The sequence below is a fragment of the Bos indicus x Bos taurus genome, chromosome 2 (genome assembly GCF_003369695.1).
Source record: "Bos indicus x Bos taurus breed Angus x Brahman F1 hybrid chromosome 2, Bos_hybrid_MaternalHap_v2.0, whole genome shotgun sequence".
Classification (NCBI taxonomy): domain Eukaryota; kingdom Metazoa; phylum Chordata; class Mammalia; order Artiodactyla; family Bovidae; genus Bos; species Bos indicus x Bos taurus.
Window position 1 is genome coordinate 104,557,993 of NC_040077.1, and position 23,708 is coordinate 104,581,700.

The window sequence follows — 23,708 nt, forward strand, 5'->3', positions numbered from 1 at the left end:
TAACTGAATGCATAACTTTATTAAATAAATGCTTTGTCACGATAAAAGACAAAGATCGAGGAGTAACATAAATTATAAGTTGAATAAATAGTATACAGCAATCTTCACTTCTTTTAATAAAACGTGAGATCCTCAGGGGTTTTTCGTTTTGTTTTATTTCCTTAGGTACAAAACACTAAACAGGAGGTGAGCTCGTCCACATTCAGCGATTGTTTTCCCCCCGCTTTTTCGTTTTTTTTTTTCTTTCCACAAACAAGTTTCGTTTGCTGGTTAATTTTTTTTTCATCCTTTTCACCAGTAAAGATTATGAGCATTTATTTAAAAACAGGAAAGTCAAAAACAAAAAAAGAGGAGAGAATAGCACTATGGTATGTATGTATGTCAAACTATAAAGAACTACAGTAATATGTGCTGTGATTATTGCTGTCTAAAAACAAACAAACAAACCGGTAGGCAACTCGGAATCTGAAGGAATCTTGTCTGACAACTGTCTATCCGTGTGGGCTACTGTGTGATTGGTGGTGGTTGTGGACGGTCCGGGACTAGGGCTGGTGGCCGGGGACCAGAGAGGTGGGGTGAATGGGTGCACAGCGGCTGCCCCCCACCTCCCCTTTCCTCCATCCAAAAAAGTTAGAGAGGAGGCCAGAGTCTGTGGAAATGGCTAAACTATATACTCCATTAGGGAACCAAGAAAGGATGCTTAAAAAAAGACACCAAAAACCTACAAGAAAAAAAAAGTAGAGAAAAGTGCAAAATAAGTCTTGCACTTTAGTGGTTTTAAAAACAAAGACAGTACAACGCCCATACAACCACCTCTCAAAATACAGCCTCCTCAATCTAGGAAGCCAACTGTGTCTTCTCCAAGACTGGGCGTTGCTTCTCCTTGGCCCACTCCTCTCTGCAATTCCCATCTGAGCTGGAGCCCTTGTAGGGGCTGAGTGGATGGAGGTGGGGCACTGCCCCACATGGAGGGGGGGCTTGGTGGCCGCATGGTAGCCCTGTGGCTGCTGACGAACTGGGCAGTGGGAGAGTGGTGGTCCAGGCCCGCTTCCCCAGGGGAGGTTGGCCCCACTGGGTTACCATGGAGACCACAGAGGTGGTGATGGGAAAATGGTGAGGAGACAGGAGGTGGGACCACGCAGGGCCTCCCGTCATTCTCCGAGTTGGGGCTGAATGTCTCCAGGCCTGTCTCTCCAGGCCTGGCTGTCTGAGAAACTTCCAAGTCTCTTCTGTCCCAGACCGCCTGCTTTCCCCGGGTTGAGGTGGGGCAGGGGCTCAGTCCTGGCTGGGACCCCCTCAGTCACCTGGCCGCAGTGGTGGAGACGGTCTCCTCTGCTAGAGTGAGGCCTGAGTCAAAAGGAGATGGGAAGAGACCTCCTGTTGGCACTGTAGGCCAATGTTTAGATTTGAGGCCACAGAAAACCTGGAGCCTGAGGCCTCTGGGTGAGCAGACAGTGGCCAACAGGGAGCCGGGGGTCAAGAAGGTCCCTGCTTGGAACTTCACAGCTGGCAGCTTGCCACACCTGCCTGCTCACCATCTTGCCCAGAGAGGCCTCACTTTCCTCCATGATTCCCTCCCCCTGGACTCCCACCCTGGGCTCTGCCTGAAGGTCCAGCATCCTGTACGGAGTGGCCAGAGGATCAGAGTCTCCCCGCCCCCTCTGCAAGCAGTAGAGAGAGACTCACAGATTTGGGGTTGTCAGTGTGAGCTCTGGAGATCTGAAGACAGGGGTTGCGTTAAAGCAGGCCCTAACCCCCCACCTTGTGGCTGACTGCAAAGAGCCCATGGAAGGAGCTGAGGCCCCTTCAAAGTCCAGTAAACAGCGGGAGGAAAAGACAGCCCCCTCTCAGGAACCAGGAACTGGGTCCAGGCCTTGGGGGGAGGTGGTGGGGTGGGGTCTGCAAATTCCTGGCTCAGTCTTTTCTTAGGGGGAATGGCACCCCAGTATCCACATGGCAATCCCAGTTTAGGCGACTGCTGAAGATCCAGAGAAAGGATGGGCGGAGAGAAGAGTGAAGTGGGAAAGGCTGACGATACTGGCCTAAGACGTTGAAGTGTGGGTCGCGGGTTTGGGGACAGTGGCACAGGGAGGGGCCACGTGGACACACAGCACGTCAAGGAAGTCCTCACTGCCATCCCCATCAGGCCCCTGTCCAGTGGAGATCGATGCCTCTCCCATTCCAGCCGACTGTCCACTCTGGGGGAGCAGGGGACACTCCCCTACCGAATCCCAGGGCTGCAGGCTTGCCACCAGCTAAAACGTTTCTGCTCCTTAGCTGCCCCTCTTCACTGTCCCCAAGTTCGATGCTGGAGTAGTCTCCACGGTGTCATGTCGTTGGGGAAGAGTGGAGTGAGCTGCGTTCACAGCGAGAGAGGGTGTCCTTTGCTGTGTCCAAGCCCCGTCTCCTGGCCAGAGTTCTCCATCAGGGCTGCCCATTTGTTGCAGGGGTGGGGGGAATCAGTGGACAATGGGAGTTTTCTTGGTTCAGAATCTTGGCTGCCCCAAAGCATCCATTCACTGCTTGTCCTGCGCCTTTCTGCCATTTCCCACCCCAGGAAGGAAGCTGCAACAGGCCAGGGTAAGACCAAGAGCTTGAAAGCCTCTCCAGCCTCCGTCCCCTACTGCAGGGTGAAGGTGGGCAGGTGAGCTCGTAGACTTGTCCCTTGCAAACCACGGCCTCTGCTTATCCTTGTTCCTGTCCTTCTCTGGAAAGTTCCTCACCTTCTCTGGCTCACAGGGCTAGGTTAAACTCACTTCTCTCTTACAACCTGTTTCCTTTTCTTCTTCTTAAACCTCTCTCCTTCTTAAATCCCAGAGGGCTTATCAGGTGGGGACTGTGGGAAGTGTCTCTTGGCTTTGTCCCCTCTTCTTTTTGCTTTGCTCCAAAGCTAGGATGGGGCAGTCAGCCCTCTGTCTCTCCAGCTGTCTGCCCTTCTCTCCATCTACTCTGGCCTGAACAATCACTTTTATTGTTTCCCCGTATTTACACTTTTCACCTCCATCTCCCTCTTTGCCATCTCTCATTTCAGTCTCTCTCCTGCTCTGCCAGCATGAAGGCTGAGGGAGGCTTTCCAAATGCAGGGTCTGTCCAGATGAAATAAAAAAGCTGGGCAGGACCAGGGGGTTGAGATTGGACCGACTGGGTTCTCTGGGTGTAGGGTCCAGAGACAGTAACTTCCCAAGGGTCTAAAGGTGAATGTGACGTCCTGGGAGCTTGGTAGGTGCACTGTTGGGTGTGGTCACCGACCTGGCTTGGTGGTACATGAACACACGTGCACATGGGAAATCATGAAAAAAAAATCCAACACAGTGTCCCACAGAGGGCTGAGTTTGCTGCTGCTCATGGGATGCAGGCAAAACTGGTTTTATGGGTTGTGTTAGAAGAACATGGGTTTTCTTGGTTTCCCCAGAATAAGGACGCTCTTCAATGCCCCCAGAGGAACTACTTGGAAAAGTTAATGCAAACCTTTGACAGAAAGGAAGGAAGAAAGGGGTAAAAAAAAAAAAAAAAAGAAAGAAAATAGACTTATATGCCTATATATGACTATATGGAGCCTTGTAGATAAATACAAGCCCACTTTTTTTTCAGCCTATCCTCCCCCACAAAGGCTGCGCTAGCTGTGAATTGGATGCAATGAAGGGCTGAAACCACAGACTTCATTCGGCGCTGAGTTTTAGCTACCCTGGAAGCACATGTCTTCCCACTATCAGAGTGTGGATTGATTTCTCAGAGGCTGCATGGGGAGTGAAATATGCACACATACTTCATATTCATGGATCTGCTTTAGGAACACCTACCATCTAGTATCACTCAGTTATGAATCTGCCTTGTGTTGAGAAGGATGGAATGCATCTTTGTCTTTGTAAATTGGAGGGAGAGAGAACACAGCGCCGAGGTGGGAAGAGAGCAAGGACAGGGTTTGAGCCGTGTGAGCTGCTGGCTGCAGGAGGAGATTGATCCAGGAGAGGCACTGACGCCTGCTGTCTGTTTCTCTCTCCCCCTGTGACCCATCCGAGCTGGGCAAATTCCAAGTGTGGCATCAAAGGCCACACCCAGGGCCGCACCTGCTCCTGCCCAGACGGCTTCCCCACTCGGGCCAGGGCTGGATGTAAAGATGGATGCTTCTGGCCCAAGCTCTGTTTCTCCTCCTCGTGACTACTCATCCTCCCCTCTCTTACACACTTCTGCTTTCCTCCCTTCTCTTTCTCTTGTTCTTCCTCTCTTGCTCCCTGTGTTCATTCAACTTGCCTCAAAAAGAAAACCTTTTTTTTAAAAGGGGGGGTCTCCTTAGCTTTTCACATCTCTGTTGTTGCCGTTTTCAAAGTTGCGACCTTGCCAGAGATTCCGAGGTCCTCAGTTTCCTCAAATAGATAGATATATGTATTTTTTTTTTCCCTTACATGAGATGAAATGAGTGGCGTCCTGGGGTGGAGGGAGGCGCTGGCTGGAGTCGGGGCTGGGGGTGGGATGGGGTGAGGGAAAGACGGGGAGGGGACGCGTCACTCAACGTTGCTGCTGTCGAAGGTGTGGCACTGAAAGTCCCCGTCCACGTACTCCATGCCCGGCAGCTTCATCCCGTACTTGTCCACGCACCAGCAGATGCCACGCTTGCGGCCACGGGAAGGTTTGCACTGGGGTGGGGAGAGGGACAGGCCGTGAGCGTGGCTGTACCCTGAGGCTCTGCTCCTCCCTGACCCTTTGCCTTCCCTGCCCCAAGATAGACTCTAATCCCCAAAGAGTTGAGGGCACTGTATCACTGACTCAATGGACATGAACTTGAGCAGACTCTGGGAGATGGTTAAGGACAGGGAGCCTAGCGTGCTGCAGTCCGTGGCGTGATGACTTAGCGACTGAACAACATCAACACCCACCCCTTGGGGTTCTGGTGTCTGCACTGCATGGGACAACCCGGGGAAAGGTGTCATTTAGGCAGTCTGTTCTTGGCTAGCTCTTGCAACTTTGTCTTGTGTCACCCAAAACAAGTTGGTTTATTTCTCCAACTTGGTATTCTCCAGAGAGCGACATAACCTGATCATGATCATGACGATGATAGTGATAATAAATTAAATTCTTAAATAACGTGGTGGTGGTTGAGTCACCAAGTTGTGTCTGACTCTTGTTCCTCTGTCCATGGGATTCTCCAGGCAAGAATATTAGAGTGGGTTGCCATTTTCTTCTCCAGGGGATCTTCCCGACCTAGAAATCAAACCCAGGTCTCCTGCAATGCAGGCAGATTCTTTACCGACATATCTGGTTTCCCTTGGAGCTCAGCTGGTAAAGAATCCACCTGCAATGTGGGAGACCTGGGTTTAATCCCTGGGTTGGGAAGATCCCCTGGAGAAGGAAAAGGCTACCCACTCCAGTATTCTGGCCTGGAGAATTCCATGGACTGTATAGTCCCTGGGGTTGCAAAGAGTCAGACACGACTGAGTGATTTTCACTTTCACTTTCTTTACTGACTGAGTTATGAGGGAAGCCCATTAAATAATAGTAATAGTAATAAAAGGTATCACTTGTGTAGCTGTACCATATACAAGACACCACTTAACACTTAACTATACTGTAGATACTGTTCTAAGTGCTTTGCAAAGATGAGTTCATTATTCCTCATAATCATGTGAGAACAACAGATACAATTATTCTCCATTTTACACGAGGAACTGGAGCCAGAGACATTAACTGACTGGGGTAAGAGGACACAGCTAGTAAGCAGGATACCCAAGGACTCACCCAAAGTTGCCTGGCTCTTGATTCCTAACTTAGATGTTGTCGTTGTTTAGTCACTAGGTCGTGTCTGACTCTTTGTGACCCCATGGACTGTAGCCCATAAAGCTGCACTGTCCATGGGATTTCCCAGGCAAGAATACTGGAGTGGGATGCCATTGCTTTCTTTAGGGGATCTTTCTGACCCAGGGATTGAACCTGTGTCTCCTTCAGTGGCAGGTGGATTCCTTATCCCTACACCACCATCTAAGGGAACTTAGATGCTGGGTGACTTTATGGAGCATCTGAGTCACCCAGGGGGGAACTTGTTGAAAACCCAAGTTCTCAGAGTCCACCCCAGACCTACCGATCAGAAACTCTGGGGTGGGACCCAGCAATCCGTGTGCTGCTGATGCCCTACTGTGTACTCCTTAACAAGCTTAGATGACTGGTTAACAAAGGGTAGCCTGGCTGTGAATGGGTCACAAAATTATTTCACGAGGTACATGGTAAAAACATATTTTAGTCATGCGTGTGTGCATGCTAGGTCACTTCAGTCATATCTGACTCTTTGCGACCCCATGGACTGTAGCCCGTCAGGCTTCTCTGTCCATGGGATTCTCCAGGCAAGAATACTGTAGTGGGTTGCCATACTCTCCTCCAGGGGATCTTCCTGACCCGGGGATCCAACCCATGTCTCTTGCGTCTCCTGTATTGGCAGGTGGGTTCTTTGCCACTAGCACGACCTGGGAAGCCCCATATATTTATGGAAGTGTATCAGAAAATAACATACACAGCACAGGCTGTGAGACAGTGATAGAAAGTTTCCTTTTAGATGGACTCATGTACCTATGGTGACTCATTAAAACATGAGTAGATTACAGGGTAAGCGGGAATGGGGTCAGTCATGATTGTGGGAAGAAAGGGTACTAGTGTTTTGGGACAGTACAGAAATCCAGGCATTTAGAGGTGGAGATTTGGTGGCGTCAGTGGTAAAGAACACACCTGCAGTGCAGGAGACATAAGAGACTCAGGTTCCATAGTGGAGGAGGGCGTGGCAACCCACTCCAGTATTCTTGCCTGGAGAATCCCATGGACTGAGGGCCCTGGCGGGCATGGGGTCCACAGGGTTGCACAGAGTGGGACACGACCGAAGCGACTTAGCGTGCATGCCCTGAACATGGGATATGGGATGGGGCATGCCGGCTTTCTTTCTTTTTTTTTTCCCCAAGTTTTACTGGAGTCGAGTTGATCTACAGTGCTGTACAGGTGTACAGTCTCTTCAGTAAGTGGAGCTGGGGGCACTGGATGGACCTGCTTTCTCTTATAGAGAAGGAGCTTCACGTACCTGCTTTCTCTTGTAGAACCCTTTGCGGTCACAGTTGGGCAGGTACACGGCGCGGGGCACCATGCGCGGGCTGGCTTTGAGCTCCTGCAGGGACGCCTCCATGTGCCTGCGGCAGGGCCCCTGTGTGCGGATCGGAGGCGTGAGAGGCGTGGCCAGACCCCAGGGAGTCACCTAGACGTGCAGAATGCAGTGGCCGAGGTGTGTGGGTCAAGGGTCTGCACGGAAAGTCACCACCTTTTGTCGAGATTAGGTGCTACCCAAGGTCTTCCTCTGCCTCCCCTGCCATTACCCCTGGGCGTATAAAGTGCTACCACACATGCTCATTTAGATAGCTGGGGGCCAGGTTAAAAGCTGCAGGTGGCAGAGACTGAGGGTGCGGATACAGAGGGAGATGGAGAGAGGGTCCTTGAGCCTCACCTGCTCAGATTCCTGTCTCATCTCAGGCGCGGAGATGACCCGGGGATGGGCAGTGTTCTCAGCTCCTCCCACGAACTTGGACTGGGTCAGCTTCTTTCTGCGGTCCTTCTTCACAGCCTCAGCCTTCAGCTCGGAGATGCGGGTGTGCTTGGGCCGGAAGATCTTGGGCGAGTAGGTCTCCTCTGCCATCTCGGAGGTGGTGGGCTCCTCGTGCTCACGGGAGTCTCTTTCTGTGGGGAGAAGCGGATGGAGGATTAGCGTCTGCCAGCTGAGAGCCAACCGTGTGGATCCCAGAACTCCAACCTTTGGAGCAAGGAGACAGGCTCTCTGCACCCCGACGGGGCTGCCCAAACTGGGGAAAGGGGAATGAGAATCAGGATACGAGCCAACACGCCTGTGAGTGGTGGGAAGTCCAGTAGAGCAAGGTAAGGGTGACTTCGTGGAGTAGGAGAGTGCTGGGAAAGTCAAGCTGATACAAGGAGGGAAGTGACGCAGGAGGAAGAGGGAAGTCTGGGGGCAGGGAAGGGACTTGTTTGCTGGGAAGTAGAAATGGAAGTTAGTCGCTCAGTCCTTCCGACTCTTTGTGACCCCAGGGATTGTAACCTGCCAGGTTTTTCTGTTCGTGGAATTCTCCAGACAAGAATACTGGAGTGTGTTAGCCATTCCCTTCTCCAGGGGATCTTTCCAACCTAGGGATTGAACCCAAGTGTCTTGCATTATGGGCAGATTGTTTACCACCTGAGCCACCAGGGAAGGCCCTGTCTGGTGGTGGTGGGTGGGGAGCTGGCTAAATAGATGGGGGAAGTGGCTGGAGGTGGGGCTGAGGTGTAAGAACACCATCTGGAGGTCGAGGCTGTCAGAGGAAGAGGAGTTGCCAGGGCGTGGACAAGAGGCCAAGTCCATCGTCTAGTGAGATCTGCCTGCTTTTGGAACTGCTGGAGTTGAGATACATCTGCATTTGGGGAACCGAGGGCAGGAGGGCCCTGGGGTGTCTGGACTTGCAGGGTGTGGGGAGGAAATCATAGGAGAAACAGGAGGAAGGGACCCCGGAGAGCCAGAAATGTGGGATCCGGGGGGGATCAGTGCAGGCGGGTGGGGGTAGGGGCATGGAAGCCTGAGGCCTTGCTCCCTGCTCAGAGCTGGCGCTGAGCTCTGTGACCTGGGACATAACAGCTCCCGGCCAAGAGAGGCAGACAGCTGGCTGGGGCTGGAGTGGTTATATATAGCAGTGACTTGGTGACAGTCTATACTTAGCTGACTTATGACCTTTAAAGAACTAGGACTTTGTTCATTTATTTGTCGATCTTTTAATTCCACCCCTCACCCCCCCAGCCTTTGGCTTTTTCTTGGTCCACAGATTTCCAAGAAATTCTCCTCTCACAGGCACCCTCCCCTGGGTCCCTCCTCTCAGCTCCCTGACCCCGACCAGACCTGGATTGCTCTTCCCAGGTGGGCAGGGCATGGCCAGGATGCCCAGGGCCAGAGCAGGTGCAGGGCAGGATGGGCGGGGGCAGGGAGCCCTGTCTTCCCTGCTTTCTTTTCTTTCTCAATTCTGGAAAAAGAAAATTGGGCTTTGGGGTGGCCCTGGAAAGTGAAAGTGTTAGTTACTCTTTGTGACCCCATGGACTGTAGCCCGCCAGGCGCCTCTGTCCATGGGATTCTCCAGGCAAGGATACTGGAGTGGGCAGCCATTCCCTTCTCCAGGGGATCTTCCTGACCGAGGGATCGAACCCCAGTCTCCTGCATTGTAGGCAGGCTCTTTACCATTTGAACCACCAGGGATGAAGGGAAATCCTCCTCTTACTGGGCTCCCCAGGAGGCGAGAAGAGGTGTGGAGAGGGAGCAGTCTGGTGAGAAGACAGTTGCATATCCCCAGGGCAGGAGTTCTCAGCCCAGGGGAAGTTCCAGGTGTGTGTTGAGGGAGGCATTTGGAGACCTGGCCTCACCTGGTCAGGATGGCAGGTGGCAGAAAGCACCCGAGCACCCGTTTGTCCCTGGGCTCAGGGTTTGTCAGATTTAATCGAATGGATGTCCAGCATTTATGCCCCTTGAGGGAAGCTCCCCACCCTAAAGAAGCCTCCAGAGGTGTGCAGTGTTCTGGGTGGTTGGCTGATCTGGGTATTTATCCACAGGAGAAGAAGAGAAGTAGTTTCTGGAGAAGAAGGTGGGAGGAGACACATGGCAAAAGAGTGGGCAGGCTCTCCCCGAAGAGAGCCCAGCACCAGGATCTCTGTCCCCTTCTGGCCTTTCACTCCCTCTTCCCACCATGTCCTGCCCTGGGCTCTGCCTCTACTTTATCAAAACCCGCTGGGATGATGAACTAACACGGTGATGCACTAGGTCTGTAGAATGGAGCCCTCTGGGGATTAGCTGACAGAGTGAGGTTGTGGCATAAACCAGCTTTTCTTGGTAGTGGGATGAGCTGCGATGGGGGTAGGAGGCAGGGTGCAACAAGCTGATTTGGGGGACTCCGTACAAAGTGAAAGATTAGGGCTCTGTTATCTAGTAACTCAGGCCCAAACCTGAGGCTCCGATCTGGAAGAAGTAGGTGAGGAGAGGAAAAGCTGACCATGGCCTGGTCCCATCTTACTGAGTGAGCTGACACGTCACTCAGTCTCCCTGGACATCACCAAGCATCCTGACTGTCACCTGAGTGGTGCGGTAGGGGAGACGGCAAGAGGTGGTTGCCATTGAAAGGTTGGGAGCATTGTGGGGGTGCACGGCCACCCCTTCCCCAGTCAAGATTGTAACCAGATGAAGGGAGGGGAAGTAGGGCCAGACAGCCGGGTGCTGACCAGTGCGTGGAAGAAGGGTGAGCTTTCCCCTGGGGCCACAAGTGCATGCTTCCACCCCAGTGGTGCTCTTTCTAGTTCTTAAAGACATCTGGGGGGAGGGTGCCACTCACGGCCCTCTGGCCACCTGTTGTCTCCCTTTGGTCAGAGGGTGTCATCCTCCAGATGCCGTTGCACCTTCCCTTATGGAGCTTCTGGCTCTGGCTTTGGTGGTCGTGCAAGTACATTGGCTAATGCCCCCCACCCCCCACCCCACCATCGGCAGCTCTTCTGAAGACTCTTCATATTTTAGGATCTTCAAGAAGTGCTGTGGGCTGCCCTGAACCTGGAGTCACCTTTCCTGGGAGGAGGATGGGCTGTTCACAACAGTTCAGGAAACTTTAGGGCAGTTTACTGAGGCCTCTCTCGTCTTTCCTGTGAAGGTGTTAGCCTTGAGACTAAGCAAGGACAATACCGGGGAACAAAACGTAGATTCTTGTACCTTCTCTGTGTTAGTCGCTCAGTCATGTCTGACTCTTTTTGATCCCATGGACTGTGGCTCACCAGGCTCTTCTGTCCGTGGGGATTCTCCAGGCAAGAATACTGGAATGGGTTGCCATTCTCCAAGGAACTCCAGATATGTTTGCAAACCTCTGTCCTCCCCCTGGCTTCACCAAGGTAGGGTTCCCTCCCCAGTTTGCAGTCTCTTTGGCTGCTTCTGAAGGGCAGGCTTAAAGTTTTGATGTGCCTCCCAGGTTTTGGTGCCACTTAACCCCATGGGACCTATTACTTAGGCAGCGGGAGAGTCAAGTATCAGATACTAATCAGGGTCTTGTGGTCACCTGTAGGTTCCAGAGAGACAGCGGAAAGTTGGATTGGAGCCAGGGCAGGAGCCTGGAATATTAAAGGGCTGGAAAGTAAGACTGGAGCTGGGATGCCAGAGCCAGCTAGTCCTACTCAGCTGCTGTGTGGCCGAGTCATAAACAGGCTTGCAATTTTGGAAGGGTTTAAATTTTAGATAACTCAAGAAGGCACAAGTAGACTGGCAGCTCCTGAGCTGTTTCATCAAAAGAAAATGAGTCAGGGTTGCAAAAGGATTTAGGACTTCCTGGTGAAGTTGCACTGCACGTGAATAGCAGTCTCTCAGGTACTTAACAATGCCGTAGGTTCTGGAACTCAGTCGACTGGCAGGTCAGTACCTGCATATGGCCAGTAGGTGGCGGAGGAGACTGATGGCTGCAGAACAGGCTTCCTTGTAGGAACCGTAAGCGGTTTTAAAATCTGGAACTTTTTGTGGTCTCCTTCTCTTACTTCTCTGACCACCACCCCAGCCTTCCCCTCTCAGCATGCATTTAGAGTCAGGAAGATGGACGTGCATAGACTGGGAAGGACCTACGTGAGGCCAGGGATGGCGGGGAGGGGACAAGGCCATCAGTGTGTAAACCCCGGCTGTTTCCTTAGTCAACAATGCAAGCATAATGATGAGGTAAAGAAGGGAAGCAGATCTAGGACTTCCCTTCCTATGTCCTTTTGAAAGGATTCTGCAGCGAGCGTTCACTGTTGTCCCCTTCTCTGGGAAGCTGTGGAGACAGGACCCTTTAATTCAGTGTCTTAAGAAAGCAAGGGCTCTCACAGCATCCTGATAGTTATCTTTAGGCTGAGTTCTGATTCTCTGCTCTGTTCTGCCCCTAGTCTTGCCAGCTGGCTCTCTGATGGTCCCAGCCCTGCCGTGTTAGGGCAGCCAACTCAGTTTCTGCTTCATCCTAAGATGCTGCCCATTCATACTGATACAACAACATGCACTGAGGCACCAGCCTTGGCAACGCGAGAAGCTGCTTGAGGACTGTGTCATCCTCGTGTCCCAGTGAACCTTCTTTTTTTTTTTGCTGTGCAGCTTGTGGAATCTTGGTTCCCCAACCAGGGACTGAACCCAGGCCCTGGCAGTAAAAATGCTGAGTCCTAACCACTGGACCACCAGAGAATTTCCCCAGTGAATGTTGAGGGTGTCTGGGTGCAGGCCCAGCTGCTGCGGACTCAGACGCATCCCCAGTTGGGGGAGAGCACTACTCCTCACAGCACAAGTGCCGATGCATCTTCCCTCTACAAGCCCACCATGGAGACCTGCTGCTGTAACTGAAACTACAATCGAACTTTCTACCCTGGGGCTCTTAGTTCTACCCTGGCACCATTAACAGCCCAGCCTGGTGGTTGTTTCCCACGCTATCTTGACTTAATAGTCAAAACTAGAGAAAAACGGATGGATCAGATATTGTGACTTTGCTTACAGAAATTGAAGAAGCTGTGGCGTACTTGGAACTCGCAGTGCAGGAAGGATGTAGGGCTTTGCCAGGCCACCTGGACCCGGGAGAGGAAGAGTCTCTTTTTCTTGCCAGAAGGCAAGAGGGATTCGCCCAGAATTTCTCTGCCAGGAATGAAAAGGGGAGCTGGGTTTCCACCAGCTCTCATTTCTAGCTCCCTCTGTGGAATTCAGACAGTCAATGTCTTAAGGGCAGAACTTTGTCATTCATCTTAGCCTCTCCAGCACATAGTCTTCAGTAAAGAATCTGATACTTCAGTAAAGTACTCCATCTTTATGGAGAGATGCGTGAATTGGCTCATGGGACAAAGTGCAGGTCTAGCGGCCGTTCTGCAAGCTGCGATATGTTGGAGCTAAGTGGATGCCCTGGGGGGTCATGTCACCCACAGACCTGCCTTTAAACACAGGAATTTACTACAGAGGGAACAAGGGGCAGAGATGTGGGCCTTAAGAGCAGGAAGAAGTAGGGTCCCCTACATTTACTGGGCTTCTTTGGTCTAAGACTGTGCTGTTGAATATGATAACCAGCAGCCACATGCGTCTATTGAAAAGAATAAATATTAAGTCAGATTACAAATTCAGCTTCTCAGTTGCTTGAGGCACATTTCAAGTGCTCGATAGCCACACGTGGCTGGTGGCTTCCGTGTTGGACATCGATAACTGAGAACACTTCCTTCACTGCAGAAAATTCCACCAGACAGCTCGTCGGAGGGCCCTGATCCGTGCCTGGGAATGGCTGGGTGCTCCGTACTTCCTCCCCACTTTGCCCTGTTTCCTAGCCAACCTGCAGCCTCCTGCTCTTTGCTACAACATGAGGCTTCTGGGAAAATGAGGGATCAACTGTTCACTGTTGAAAAAAATGTGAGACATGTCTCAGCCTCCTGAAGTCTGACCGTTTCCCAGCTGCAGATGCCAAGACACTGAGTTACATTGTGTGTCTCTGCATAAGAAAAAGGGACAGGGACCGTAGGGAGGGCCGTGAAGCCTCCTAGGGGAGCTGCACCATGCCCAGCCCTGCCCATGACATCCCTGACCAGGGCCCACTTTGCCCCAGTCTTTCCTGGAAAATTGTTTTCCTTTGTGGTCAGTAACAGACATGCATATTCTGGGCTCTTTCTTCACCTGAATTATGGGCTAAAAAGGGAAGGAGCATGGACTTTGCAAGAGGAAAAGAAATCCATACAACTGTCATCCAAAGGAACCAGTTGCACCTAGGGAGGAGCTGCAAATAGACCTGCAGAGGGAGTCTTGCTGACTTGGGGTACATGGCCAAGGTGGGGAGCAGATTCAGAGAGTCAGTGACTGGACCTTGAGAGCAACAGGCTTATCCCTCTTAGCTTCTTTACATCCCCCTCTCCATTTCAGGCCAGGAAAACCAACATCTCTATCCTGAGCAGAGAAATAAAGACACCTACAGCAAAGCAGATAAACAGAATCAGGAGTTGGACCACCAGCCCTTGACTGTCAGTCTCCCTTCTTGAGTGGAAGATGGGGCTGCTAACAGTGCTTCACTAAATCCTGGTGCAGGTGTATTTTGCCCTCTCTTAGTTGCTTCCTCCCCTCTCCTTGCCTTAGTCTTCTCATTTGACTTATGGGGAGGATGACAACAGCCCCCTCTTCATAGGGTTATGAGGATTCCATGAGTTGTTACATGCTAGTGAGCTCTCAGTACAGGTCTCTGCCGTTGTAAGGACTCTGTTGCCTCCCACCTCCCCTGTTTCCATCATCAACTAAAAATCTGGTTGCTGTGATACTGGCTGACAGGTGTCTGCTTGTGGATCACAAGGTCTCAGGCGCCTTGGACTGCAGAAAGGTCTGCTGGGAAGCAATGGCTCTACCCTCTCCCCGGGGAGTCTAGGTTGCCAGCCCCAAGTGAGAGGAACTTTACCCAAGTGCTTCTGAGAAGCAGTTTCCACTTAGAGAACACTGCCTGGAAGTTCGTCCCTTGTGTAACCTCATTCCTTCATGCTGCATTAAGGCACCAGGTCTCCTTCCCTAAAGATGGAGAGAGAAAAGCTGACCTACCGCCTTTCACAGTGCAGATGTGGCAAGTGTCAGGTTGGTGACCCTTCCCTAGAATGAGAGAATGGGGTCCCACTCACACATCCTCTAGGTAAAAGAAAGGATCCTCCTCACTTTTTCTCCCTGAGGACGAACTAGGATGCAGGGCCGTGACTCTGGTATACATTTCTTGATCCCTGGGCAACAGCTGGTGATAAATTTACACATGAGAAATATATACTTATGCACAACACTCAGCGTGAGTATCTCTAACCAGGTCTCTAGACTTGGGGAAGGTGGAGCATGCTCAGTAAAAATGTATCTGTTCCCTATACACACCCCCCGGGAAGCCTGGCATGCTGCAGTCCCTGGGGTCACAAAGAGTCAGAGAAGACTTAGTGACTGAACAACAACAATGCACACCAGAAGGTAATGGAGGAGTGAGGTGGGGAGCAGCCTTTCAATGGGGTAAGGGGAGATAATGAGAGGGAGGAAGTGAGGGGCCATTTCTCCGATCTGGCCACACTCCCACTGGTGACTCATCACGGCCCATTCAGAACAGCACAATTTAGCCAAATTCCCTGGAAAGCCCTGCATGACCAGAAGGGGGCGGCAGGGAGCAGATTGTTTGGACTCTTGTCGAGGATCCCACCGCCCCGCCCCGACCCCAGGCCAGGTCCTCCTAAGAGAGACTTGCTAGGAGTCAAACAATGTTCTTTTTGGCAATTGAAGCTCAGACTCTTTTCCTTTTTGACTCTTTTGGAGCAGGAGCAGAGAGTGGAGACAGGTTCCCTTCACAGCTGTGGGAGGGGCTTGCTGGTGGCCTTTGCCCTGTCTGGTTAGGTACCCACTAGCCAATGTGATTTTTGACACTAGGGCTTCCCTGGTAGCTCAGACAGTAAAGAATCTGCCTGCAATGTGGGAGACCCATGTTTGACCCTTGGGTTGGGGAGATCCCCTGGAGAAGGGAATGGCTACCCACTCCAGCATGCTTGCCTGGAGAATTCCATGGGCAGAGAAGCCTGGCAGGCTCCAGTCCATGGGCTCAAAAAGAGCGAGACACGACTGAATGACTAACACTTCACTTCACTTCACTTATGTGGCCAGTGGGACTGAATTTTAAGATTTATTTTATTTAAATTAATTTAAATTAGACAACCAATACCTTTGGTTATTGGAAAAGTTGTGAATATGTTTGGGACAACTCAGATATATGAATCTACTTTTTCAACTATAAATCTTATGAAACCTAAAAATACAGATCAACTCTTCCCAATGAAAATTCAGTGTTTGAAGTGTGATGTGCTCTAAATGTAAAATACACCTCAGATTTCAAAGACAATATGAAAGACAATGTAAAATAGCTCATTCATTTCGGTTCAGTTTAGTTGCTCAGTTGTGTCTGACTCTTTGTGACCCCATGGACTGCAGCGTGCCAGGCCTCCCTGTCCATCACCAACTCCCAGAGTTTACTCAAACTCATGTCTGTTGAGTCCCAACCATCTCATCCTCTGTCGTCCCCTCCTCCTCCTGCCTTCAATCCTTCCCAGCATCAGGGTTTTTTCAAATGAGTCAGTTCTTCGCGTCAGGTGGTTCATTAGAATGGCTTATTAAATGGCTTATTAAAATAGCTTATTAGAATGGCTTATTTTGAATCTATATGAATATTATTGCGGATATATTGAAAAGATATACAATTAAATTTCACCTATTTCTTTTTACCTGTTTTTAAAATGTGGCTGTTAGAAAGCTTGAAATGACATTTGTATGTGGCTTATATTGTACTTCAGTTGGACAGTGCTGCTCTGAAGGGTCTGGAATGAGAGGCATCTTTCCTGAGGGACAGGGAGACTGGGGAGCATGCTCAGTACAGCTTTACTGGTACAATCTACACAGTTCAGGATGACGAGGACCCACACAGAACATCACTGCAAGTCAGAATAGGTCACATGGGGCTGGATTCTGAGAGCAAATTCAATTTGGATCTTGCTTCAGGATTTGGCAAGAGAAGGGCTGGTCTCTGATGGTTTAGGATGGGGATCAAAAATGAGATAACCTGGGGCTTCTCTGGTGCCTCAGTGGTAAAGAGTCTGCCTGCCAATGCAGGAGACACAAGTTCGGTCCCTGGTCCTGGAAGATCCCACCAAGAAGGAAAAAAAAATGAGATTACCTATTTATTTTAAGGGGCTTCAGGTGGGTCAGTGGTAAAAAAATCTGCCTGCTGATGCAGGAGATTTGGGTTCAATCCCTGGGTCGGGAAGATCCCCTGGAGAAGGAAATGTGAAACCACTCCAGTATTCTTGCCTGGGAAATCCTATGGACTGTAGCCCGCCAGGCTACTCTGTCCATGGGGTCACAGAGTCCAACACGACTGAGCATGCACATTTATTTTAGAACCCCTTCCAGGACTTCCTTGGTGGTCTAACCCATTGGGAAGAGGGTTTTATCTTATCTGCCTCCTTCTTGGGAATCCCCCAAGGGAGCAGCTGCCACAGCCTCCAAGGTGTGTGAGGATGGCGCTCAACAACTCCTCAGGTCAACTGGAGGCTTCCAGCTATAATCTGGACCTCTCCTCTCCTTCGAAAAAGGCTTTGACTGTGTTAAAAACCCTGGCGATCCTCTCTCTCTGTCTTTCTTATCAACTTTTGTGGCATGTGGTTTTCTCTCTTTGTTTACGATGTGAAAATCCCCCAATCACTCCCTCATCCCACCTAACCCCACCCCAGCTCGGATCTCAACACCTTGCTGCTCCGCTCTGTGGAAGCTCGTGCTGGAGGAGGCTGGTTATCACGGGAAGCCGGCCACTTCTATGCCGAGGGCTCCTTAGAGACTGTGGATTGCTGCTCAGCCAAGGGGCAGTGAGGGCCTGCCTGCCTGCCCACATCAGGATAGCTTCCTATCATTCAGAAAATGAGGTTTGGCACATGGAGCTTGAAGTCTGGGCTGAACAAACCCCTTTCCACCCTCCTTGCCCCGCCCCCCCCCCCCCCCCCCCCCACCAAATCACTCGCCTAAGCCAGCCTTGCCTGTAAGACCATGCAGAAAAAGGGATGGAACAGAACAAGGCTGAAAATAAAGGGGTACTGCTTTCTCCACCTTGGGGCCACTTTGCTTCTCCTCAAACGGAGCACTTCCAGTTCTGAGCTCTTATTTCATCTTCATATCATGCCCCCTCTGCCCCTCCTGCTATGAGATGACAGCATTGGGTAATATTTGCCAAAGGCCTCATTGCAGGTTAGACCAGGCCCAGGCCAGAGCCCCAGGGACTTATGGTAGAAAGCCAGGGAGAGCAGAACTAGGACTAGGAGGGCTAGGCTCAACAAGATTCTAAGACTGAGTTCTAGCCCTGGCTCTGCCTCTAACCCTGCACCTAATTCTAGGCTCGTGACTTGTACTTTGGGCTTCAGCGTCCTTATCTGTAAAATGAGGGCCTGACTGCCAAGATGCTGCGATCATGGCAGGTCCCTTCCAGCTGTAGCATTCTTTGGCCAATACCCAGACAATTCCTGGAGAGACACTCAAACCTAGCTAAGCTGAGTGGCCAGGCAGGAAGGGCTACTTCACCTCTGATAAAGATTCCCAGTCACTTCTTTGGATTTATATTGAAGAAGAAGAAAAAGACATCATAACAGAAACCATGGAAAGAATTGGAGCTGGAAACAAGAATGGAGAATTCTGTGGATAGAGGGAGAGGGGAGTGAAAGCTTAGAACTGTTTTTGTTTTTTTTATTTGCTTATTTATTTTTGCAGATATGTAATAAATCTTACTGTTTTGGAAAACATATTTCCAGGTTACAATTGAAGGACGGTCTCTGGGGATGGTAACTTCTGGACCTACCATAGTAAAAATGCAAAACAGACGTGCAAACAAAACCCCACCAGATAGCATCCATGTCATGGCAGCCATTCTCTGCTTTTCACTTCCGCTTCCCGTGGGACCTCATAGGTACCTGATCTGTTTACAATGTTCTTCCAGTTTCTGCAGGCAGTGGGCCTGGAGTGTGGTGGTCCCTTCTCCAAAATTTTGTTTTCCATACATTAAATAACCCAGAGTTTTAAATACATCGCTCAAGTACAAAGTAAAAGCTTTAGACAAAAATCATCTTCCTGTCCTGCTAGCTCCTCCCGCCTTCCCCGCCTTAATGGGACCGAGGTTTTTGTGGGGATTCCTGCTCCCATGCTCTTTGTTGTAACCTTCTAGTGACCCCTGGCTCCTAGGTCAGCCCGGTCCTCCCTCTGCAGCTGCAAGCCCACCTGCCTGCTCAAATCCAACCCTGAGCCCCAGGACCAGCACAGCTGCTCTGATTGAAAAGCCAAGCCCCCTGGGGGTGTCTTGGGGTTGGGGGATGGAGAAGGGGGTGGGATAGAGAAAGGGGTGGGATAGAGAAGGGGGTGGGATGGGAGGGAGGGATAAGAAAGTAGGGGGGAGAAAAAGAGAAATGGAAAAAAAATGAACTCTCACTGTGGCCAACTGTGTTTGCTCTTCCAGTCTGAGCTGACACAGCAGAAAGAGGAGGAAGGGAGAGGAGGGGGGAGGAAAGAAAAGTCAAGTTAAAAGAGCCCTCTTCTTGTCTTCCCAGTTCCCATTTTGGTTGGCTCAGGGCACAGCCAGCCTCTCAAAGACTTGTTTCAAAGGGAGGGGATAGGGGTGGGAAAGGAATCTGGCTCCTTCAGTTTTCCATGATCTTGTTCAATCCAGACACAAATTTGGCCAATAAACCTAACCCTGGAACTTGATTTCAACAGGGCATTTGGACTAGGCTGGGAATGGAAGCCAGGGTGATGGAGGGCCAAACCCCTCAAAGAAGCAAAGGCTGAATGCAATTTTATTTAGGTAATTTTTCTTTCTTTCCGAGAAGCATATTTTCTGCTCTTCCCCTCTCTCTTATTTCTCAATGACAGAACTGAAACCCAGCACCCACTTCTCCCTGTATCCCAAACTTAATGTCTCACAAGCACAAGAGAGATCTTCCAGACCCGGGTAAAGTATGCGGGCCAGTAAAGCCACAAGGCTCCTTCTCCAAAGAATGCCAGAGCAAAGCTCGGTCCTTCCCCGGACTCGACCCAGCTCACCCATATTTATTGAGCTTGGTCCAATAAATAGCTCCAGCCCTCATACACACCGCCCTCTGTTTCTATATCTATCTCTGCCCCTGAACTGGCCAAAATAAAATGCAGGGCCCAGAGCGCTCCCAGGACCCGGCTCGCAGGCGGACTCCCTCTCCCGTTGCCCAGCAACGCGCCTAGCAAAACACCAGTCCCCGCCGGCCCTGCGCTCTTCCTCCCACAAGCTTTGGCGGCTAGCCATCTCTCTCTCCTTTGCTCCCCATTTCTGATTCTAGAAATGGGCTTTGTTGTTGTTGAAAAACCCTACATCTATCTCTCTATACACATATTTTTGGTTATATGTGTATATATACATATATCATCTATGTCTGTCTCTAAATCTACATCGGAAGGGGCAAATTCCAGCTCACACTGCTCGTTATTGGTAGAGAGGCGTGGCGGTGGGAAGTCGGTGGGGGGGGGGGGGGGGGGCGGGGCAGCAATTTTGGCCAAAGGAGCGGACACTCTCCTCCCTCTTCTCTGTTCGTTTTCCTCTCTTTAAGTACTGTCGCTGCACCATCTCCAACTTTTGGGAGACCCACCCAAACTGAAAAACTCCAGCCAGGAGGGCCCACTCCCATCTCATCTGTCCGGGAGGAAGGCATCAGTTCCAGCTACCGGTCAAGGGCAGCCATCCAGCCATCAGAGAGGATCAGGCACCTGCTTTAGGCGAGGTGGAGTCTTTCAGAGGGGTTGGGATGGGGTGGGGGGAGGAGGGAGGCCCCTCCGTGCTTCAAGGCACTTTGAAGGTGGGGGCTGAGGAAGGGGCTGCAGAGAAGTCTAAAGGGCATCTCATCTTGCTTGGGACAATAGCCCTTGTGTGTGTGTTGGGGGGGGGGGGGGAGGGTTTGGGATTGAATTGGAAAGTTGGATGCGCCAGTTTGCTCTCCCAGCAATTGCGCGCGCTCACCCTCCACACCAACCACATCACACCAACCACACGGCTGGGCAAATAAAAGTGGGGCCAGAATGCGGCCAAGCGATACCTTGCATACTTTCGCTGTGACCGGATTGTTACCCAGAGCTCTCTCTCCCAAGCCAGGAAATCGATTCATGCCTTTTCCCCCCTCGGTGCCCGTGCTAAGCTTTTCCACACCACATCTCACAAGATGAAGGCGGGGGGGTGGGAGTGGGGGTAGGGGGGTGGGGGGGGGCGGGGCCGCCTTTGAAAATTGGCTCTTAATAAAAATAACTTCACCAACCGTCCTCGGGGGCCTCCGGGGCCTGCACATTGCCCTCTCTCCCTTTTTTGCTGGCCGTAAACTGGAGAAACGCTACCTCTTGCAAAGCTGTACAGACAAAACCTGCAGGATTTGCGGGAATCCACGTCGAGCCCAGGAAAGCTCTCGTACCTCTCTTCTCAACCGCAGACGCACTCCTTTCCTACATGAGAGTGTCTGTAGTTTGCAGTTAAGACAACTCATGTTGGGGTGCTCGTAATGGACGGAGGTAGGAGGGAAGGGCATTGTTCCAGTAAGAAAATACCGTACAGAATAAACACAATTTAGCCAAGTCTTAACTCCTTTGGGGGAGGACCAATGCTCAGAACCCAGACTTTTGTGTACAGTTCATTAAACTTAAAAAAAAAATTAAAATCAAGTAACTTTCCAAGAGGAAGCCGAACTGTTTCAATTGAACAAGCAGCTCTGTCAACCTTTTAAACCCCAGCACTGAGAATTTGGGGGTGGGGCAACCCGGGGGCGGGGCTACGTGGAGGTGGAGGGGAGGCGCCTGGTGTGTGGCTTTTCCGTCTCCGCCCCCTTGATTTTGCATTCTGCGTTTCCAGGGCCCCTCTTCCATTTACACCACACCCACTTGTGATCTGGTTTGAAAGCTCGAGGGGCGACGTGACAGGGTGGGGGATTAGCACTGGAGGGGAAGCTGCAGTGTCTGAATTTCACATCTCTTCTTGTTTCCCAGCCCTTTATCTACCTTTCTTCCTAGGTAAAATCTGAATAGGAGCAGGGGAAAGGAGTTCGATTCAGGAACACCCAGCCCTGGAACATCAAGCCCACCTTTCCTATTCCTTTCCTTCACTCTCCCCACCCCCGACTTACTCCACCTCCCCGCCGCCTCTGAGCTTGCCCAAAGTCACCTCTCCTTTCCTGGGAGGAAAAAGAGATATTTTGCATTTCAGTATGTTTTACAGACGACCAGTCAATCATATCAAGTCAAGAGCAATGAGTGTGCACGTGGGAGGGGCATCAAAGCCCCCGCCCCAAAGGCAAGAGCTACCAAGGGTGCGTGCGTGCGTGTGTTATGTGTGCACGTGAGTGTGCGTGTGCGCCCGAGTGTGTGGGGGGGCGGGGTAGGAGAATAGAAACGTCAAGGAGGGACTGGTAGCGGGGTAGGGGGCTGGGAGGGACAAAGGTAGAATTAGCACCGAAAACCGGTAACGCCTCTCTCTCCAGGTCCCAGTTGAAGCAATATTTTAACAAAAGGCATTTTTTTTCAAGTTCAGAAAAAAACAAACAAAACCTACAACATATTGGGGGTGGTGGAGAGGGAATTGTTCACGTAAGATGCACACTTTCGGACTGGAGATTGAGTACCTGAGGATTTGCATCTAGAGAAGAAATAGGAGCTCAGAGTCACCGTTTAGTCGAGGGGGGAGGGGTGAGGTGAAGAAGGTGGGGGTAGGGACGAGGAGAAGGAGCGAAAAGCCGGAGAGGCTCGGCTAGATCGACCCCCGGGGTAGCAGGATCGGCTGGGGCTCCGATTCCGAAGTGCAGGGACCCTCCCCGCCCTCCTCCCGGCCAGCACCCCGGCTCTAAGCCACTTGCTGGGCAGAGCGCGCGGGGCCAGCCTGTCCCGTGCCCCCCCCACCCCCCACCACCCCGCCCGTGCGCCGTGTAGCTGCCTGGCACACGGAGCGCGCTCACCGATCTTGGCTTGCTCGCGGTAGCTCTTTTCGTTCAGGCAAACCCCGCGGCCGTGCAGCAGGGCGTGCAGCGGCTTCTCCTCGTCCTGCCGGGGGAGGCAACGCAGCCCCTGGGCGCAGCGCTCAGTGTAGACGCCGCACGACTGCCCCTCGGCCAGGGCGCAGGTCATGCAGCAGCCGCAGCCCGGCTCCTTGACCAGCTCGCAGCCCAGGGGGCTGGGGGGGCACATGGAGAGGGCTTTCTCGTCGCAGGGCTCGCAGTGCACGAAGGAGCCCAGACCCTGGGCCGATCCCGCACAGGCGGCCAGAAGAAGGAGGACCGCGGTGAGCACCATCTTCTCCGAGTCTCCCCCTTTACCTGGGGCGGGGCAGGAGCGCGAGAGTGCAGGGAGAAAGGGGCCAGGAGGGCACGCGGAGCAATGTTGTTCTTTTTTGAAAAAAATTTCTGGCAGGTAGAGCAGGTGCCCTCCCCCGGACAATTGCAAAATGTAGGGAGCGATGGAGGGCTGGAATGCCTGCAAGCAAGTCTGAATTGCAAAGATTACAGACTTGCAACAGGTAGGGGGAAAGGGAGCAGCGCCAGGTGCACGCAGAGGAATCGGAGGCTGGAGAAACAAATCCCTCTCCGCACGAGTCTGACCTGGTCAGAATTGCGGCGGGGGAGCCAAAAATGGTTCACCCCCAAACAACCACCGGAAAAAAGAGCTCGGAGGCTGTGGAGGAGAGGCAGGTGGGGGGGGGGGGTGGTTGCGGGAGAAAAATAGATTTCTTCTTCAGAATTTTTAAGATCTCAAAGTACACCCTGCTCCTTTCTAACCCTCAGCTGCCAGCGGCGCGCGGCTGCTGCGGAACAGGTAAGAGGCGGCGGCTGCAGCCGCGAAGGCGGGGGAAAAATGTGGAAATCAAGAAATTAAAAAAAAAAAAAGAAAAAACACACCAAACCCCCTAACACCTCTTTTCTCCCACTCTGCTAGCACCTTTTCGAAATTCGCAGGTTCTGCGTGAAGCCCGAAGAAAGGTGCAAACGGAGGAGAGGGTAGTAAAGAGGAGGGGGAAAAAAAAAAAAGGAAAAAACCCACACCGCTTTGCAGCTCTTTCCTAGCTCTTTTCCCCCCGGCAGAAGTTTCCAAAGAGACTACGGGCTCGGGTTGAGCCGGCGCT

The 23,708-nt window shown here is 51.6% G+C and overlaps 1 protein-coding gene across 2 annotated transcripts; it reads right to left on the bottom strand.

Moving 5' to 3' along the window:
- On the bottom strand, window positions 1-23,701 carry IGFBP5 (insulin like growth factor binding protein 5). Of its 2 annotated transcripts, none has more exons than XM_027567139.1 (4): window positions 22,549-23,701; window positions 7,472-7,701; window positions 7,055-7,225; window positions 1-4,634 (listed from the first exon to the last, which is right to left on the bottom strand). In XM_027567139.1, exons 1-4 carry the CDS (start codon window positions 22,880-22,882, stop codon window positions 4,503-4,505), a joined length of 867 nt encoding a protein of 288 aa, XP_027422940.1. In that variant the 5' UTR covers window positions 22,883-23,701; the 3' UTR covers window positions 1-4,502. The 2 variants fall into 2 exon arrangements, with proteins under 2 accessions (XP_027422940.1, XP_027422949.1); XM_027567148.1 differs by having other exon boundaries at window positions 7,055-7,174; window positions 22,549-23,693.
- Between the last annotated feature and the right edge of the window lie 7 nt (window positions 23,702-23,708).

What these genes read in the sequence shown, in the direction of transcription:
- IGFBP5 (XM_027567139.1), bottom strand. Translation starts at nt 22,882, where the DNA reads ATGGTGCTCACCGCGGTCCTCCTTCTTCTGGCCGCCTGTGCGGGATCG. An exon ending in TGAGACAGGAATCTGAGCAG is followed by an intron (nt 7,226 to 7,471) that starts GTGAGGCTCAAG and finishes CTGCACGTCTAG; the next exon opens with GTGACTCCCTGGGGTCTGGC. An exon ending in GGTTCTACAAGAGAAAGCAG is followed by an intron (nt 4,635 to 7,054) that starts GTACGTGAAGCT and finishes TCCCCACCCCAG; the next exon opens with TGCAAACCTTCCCGTGGCCG.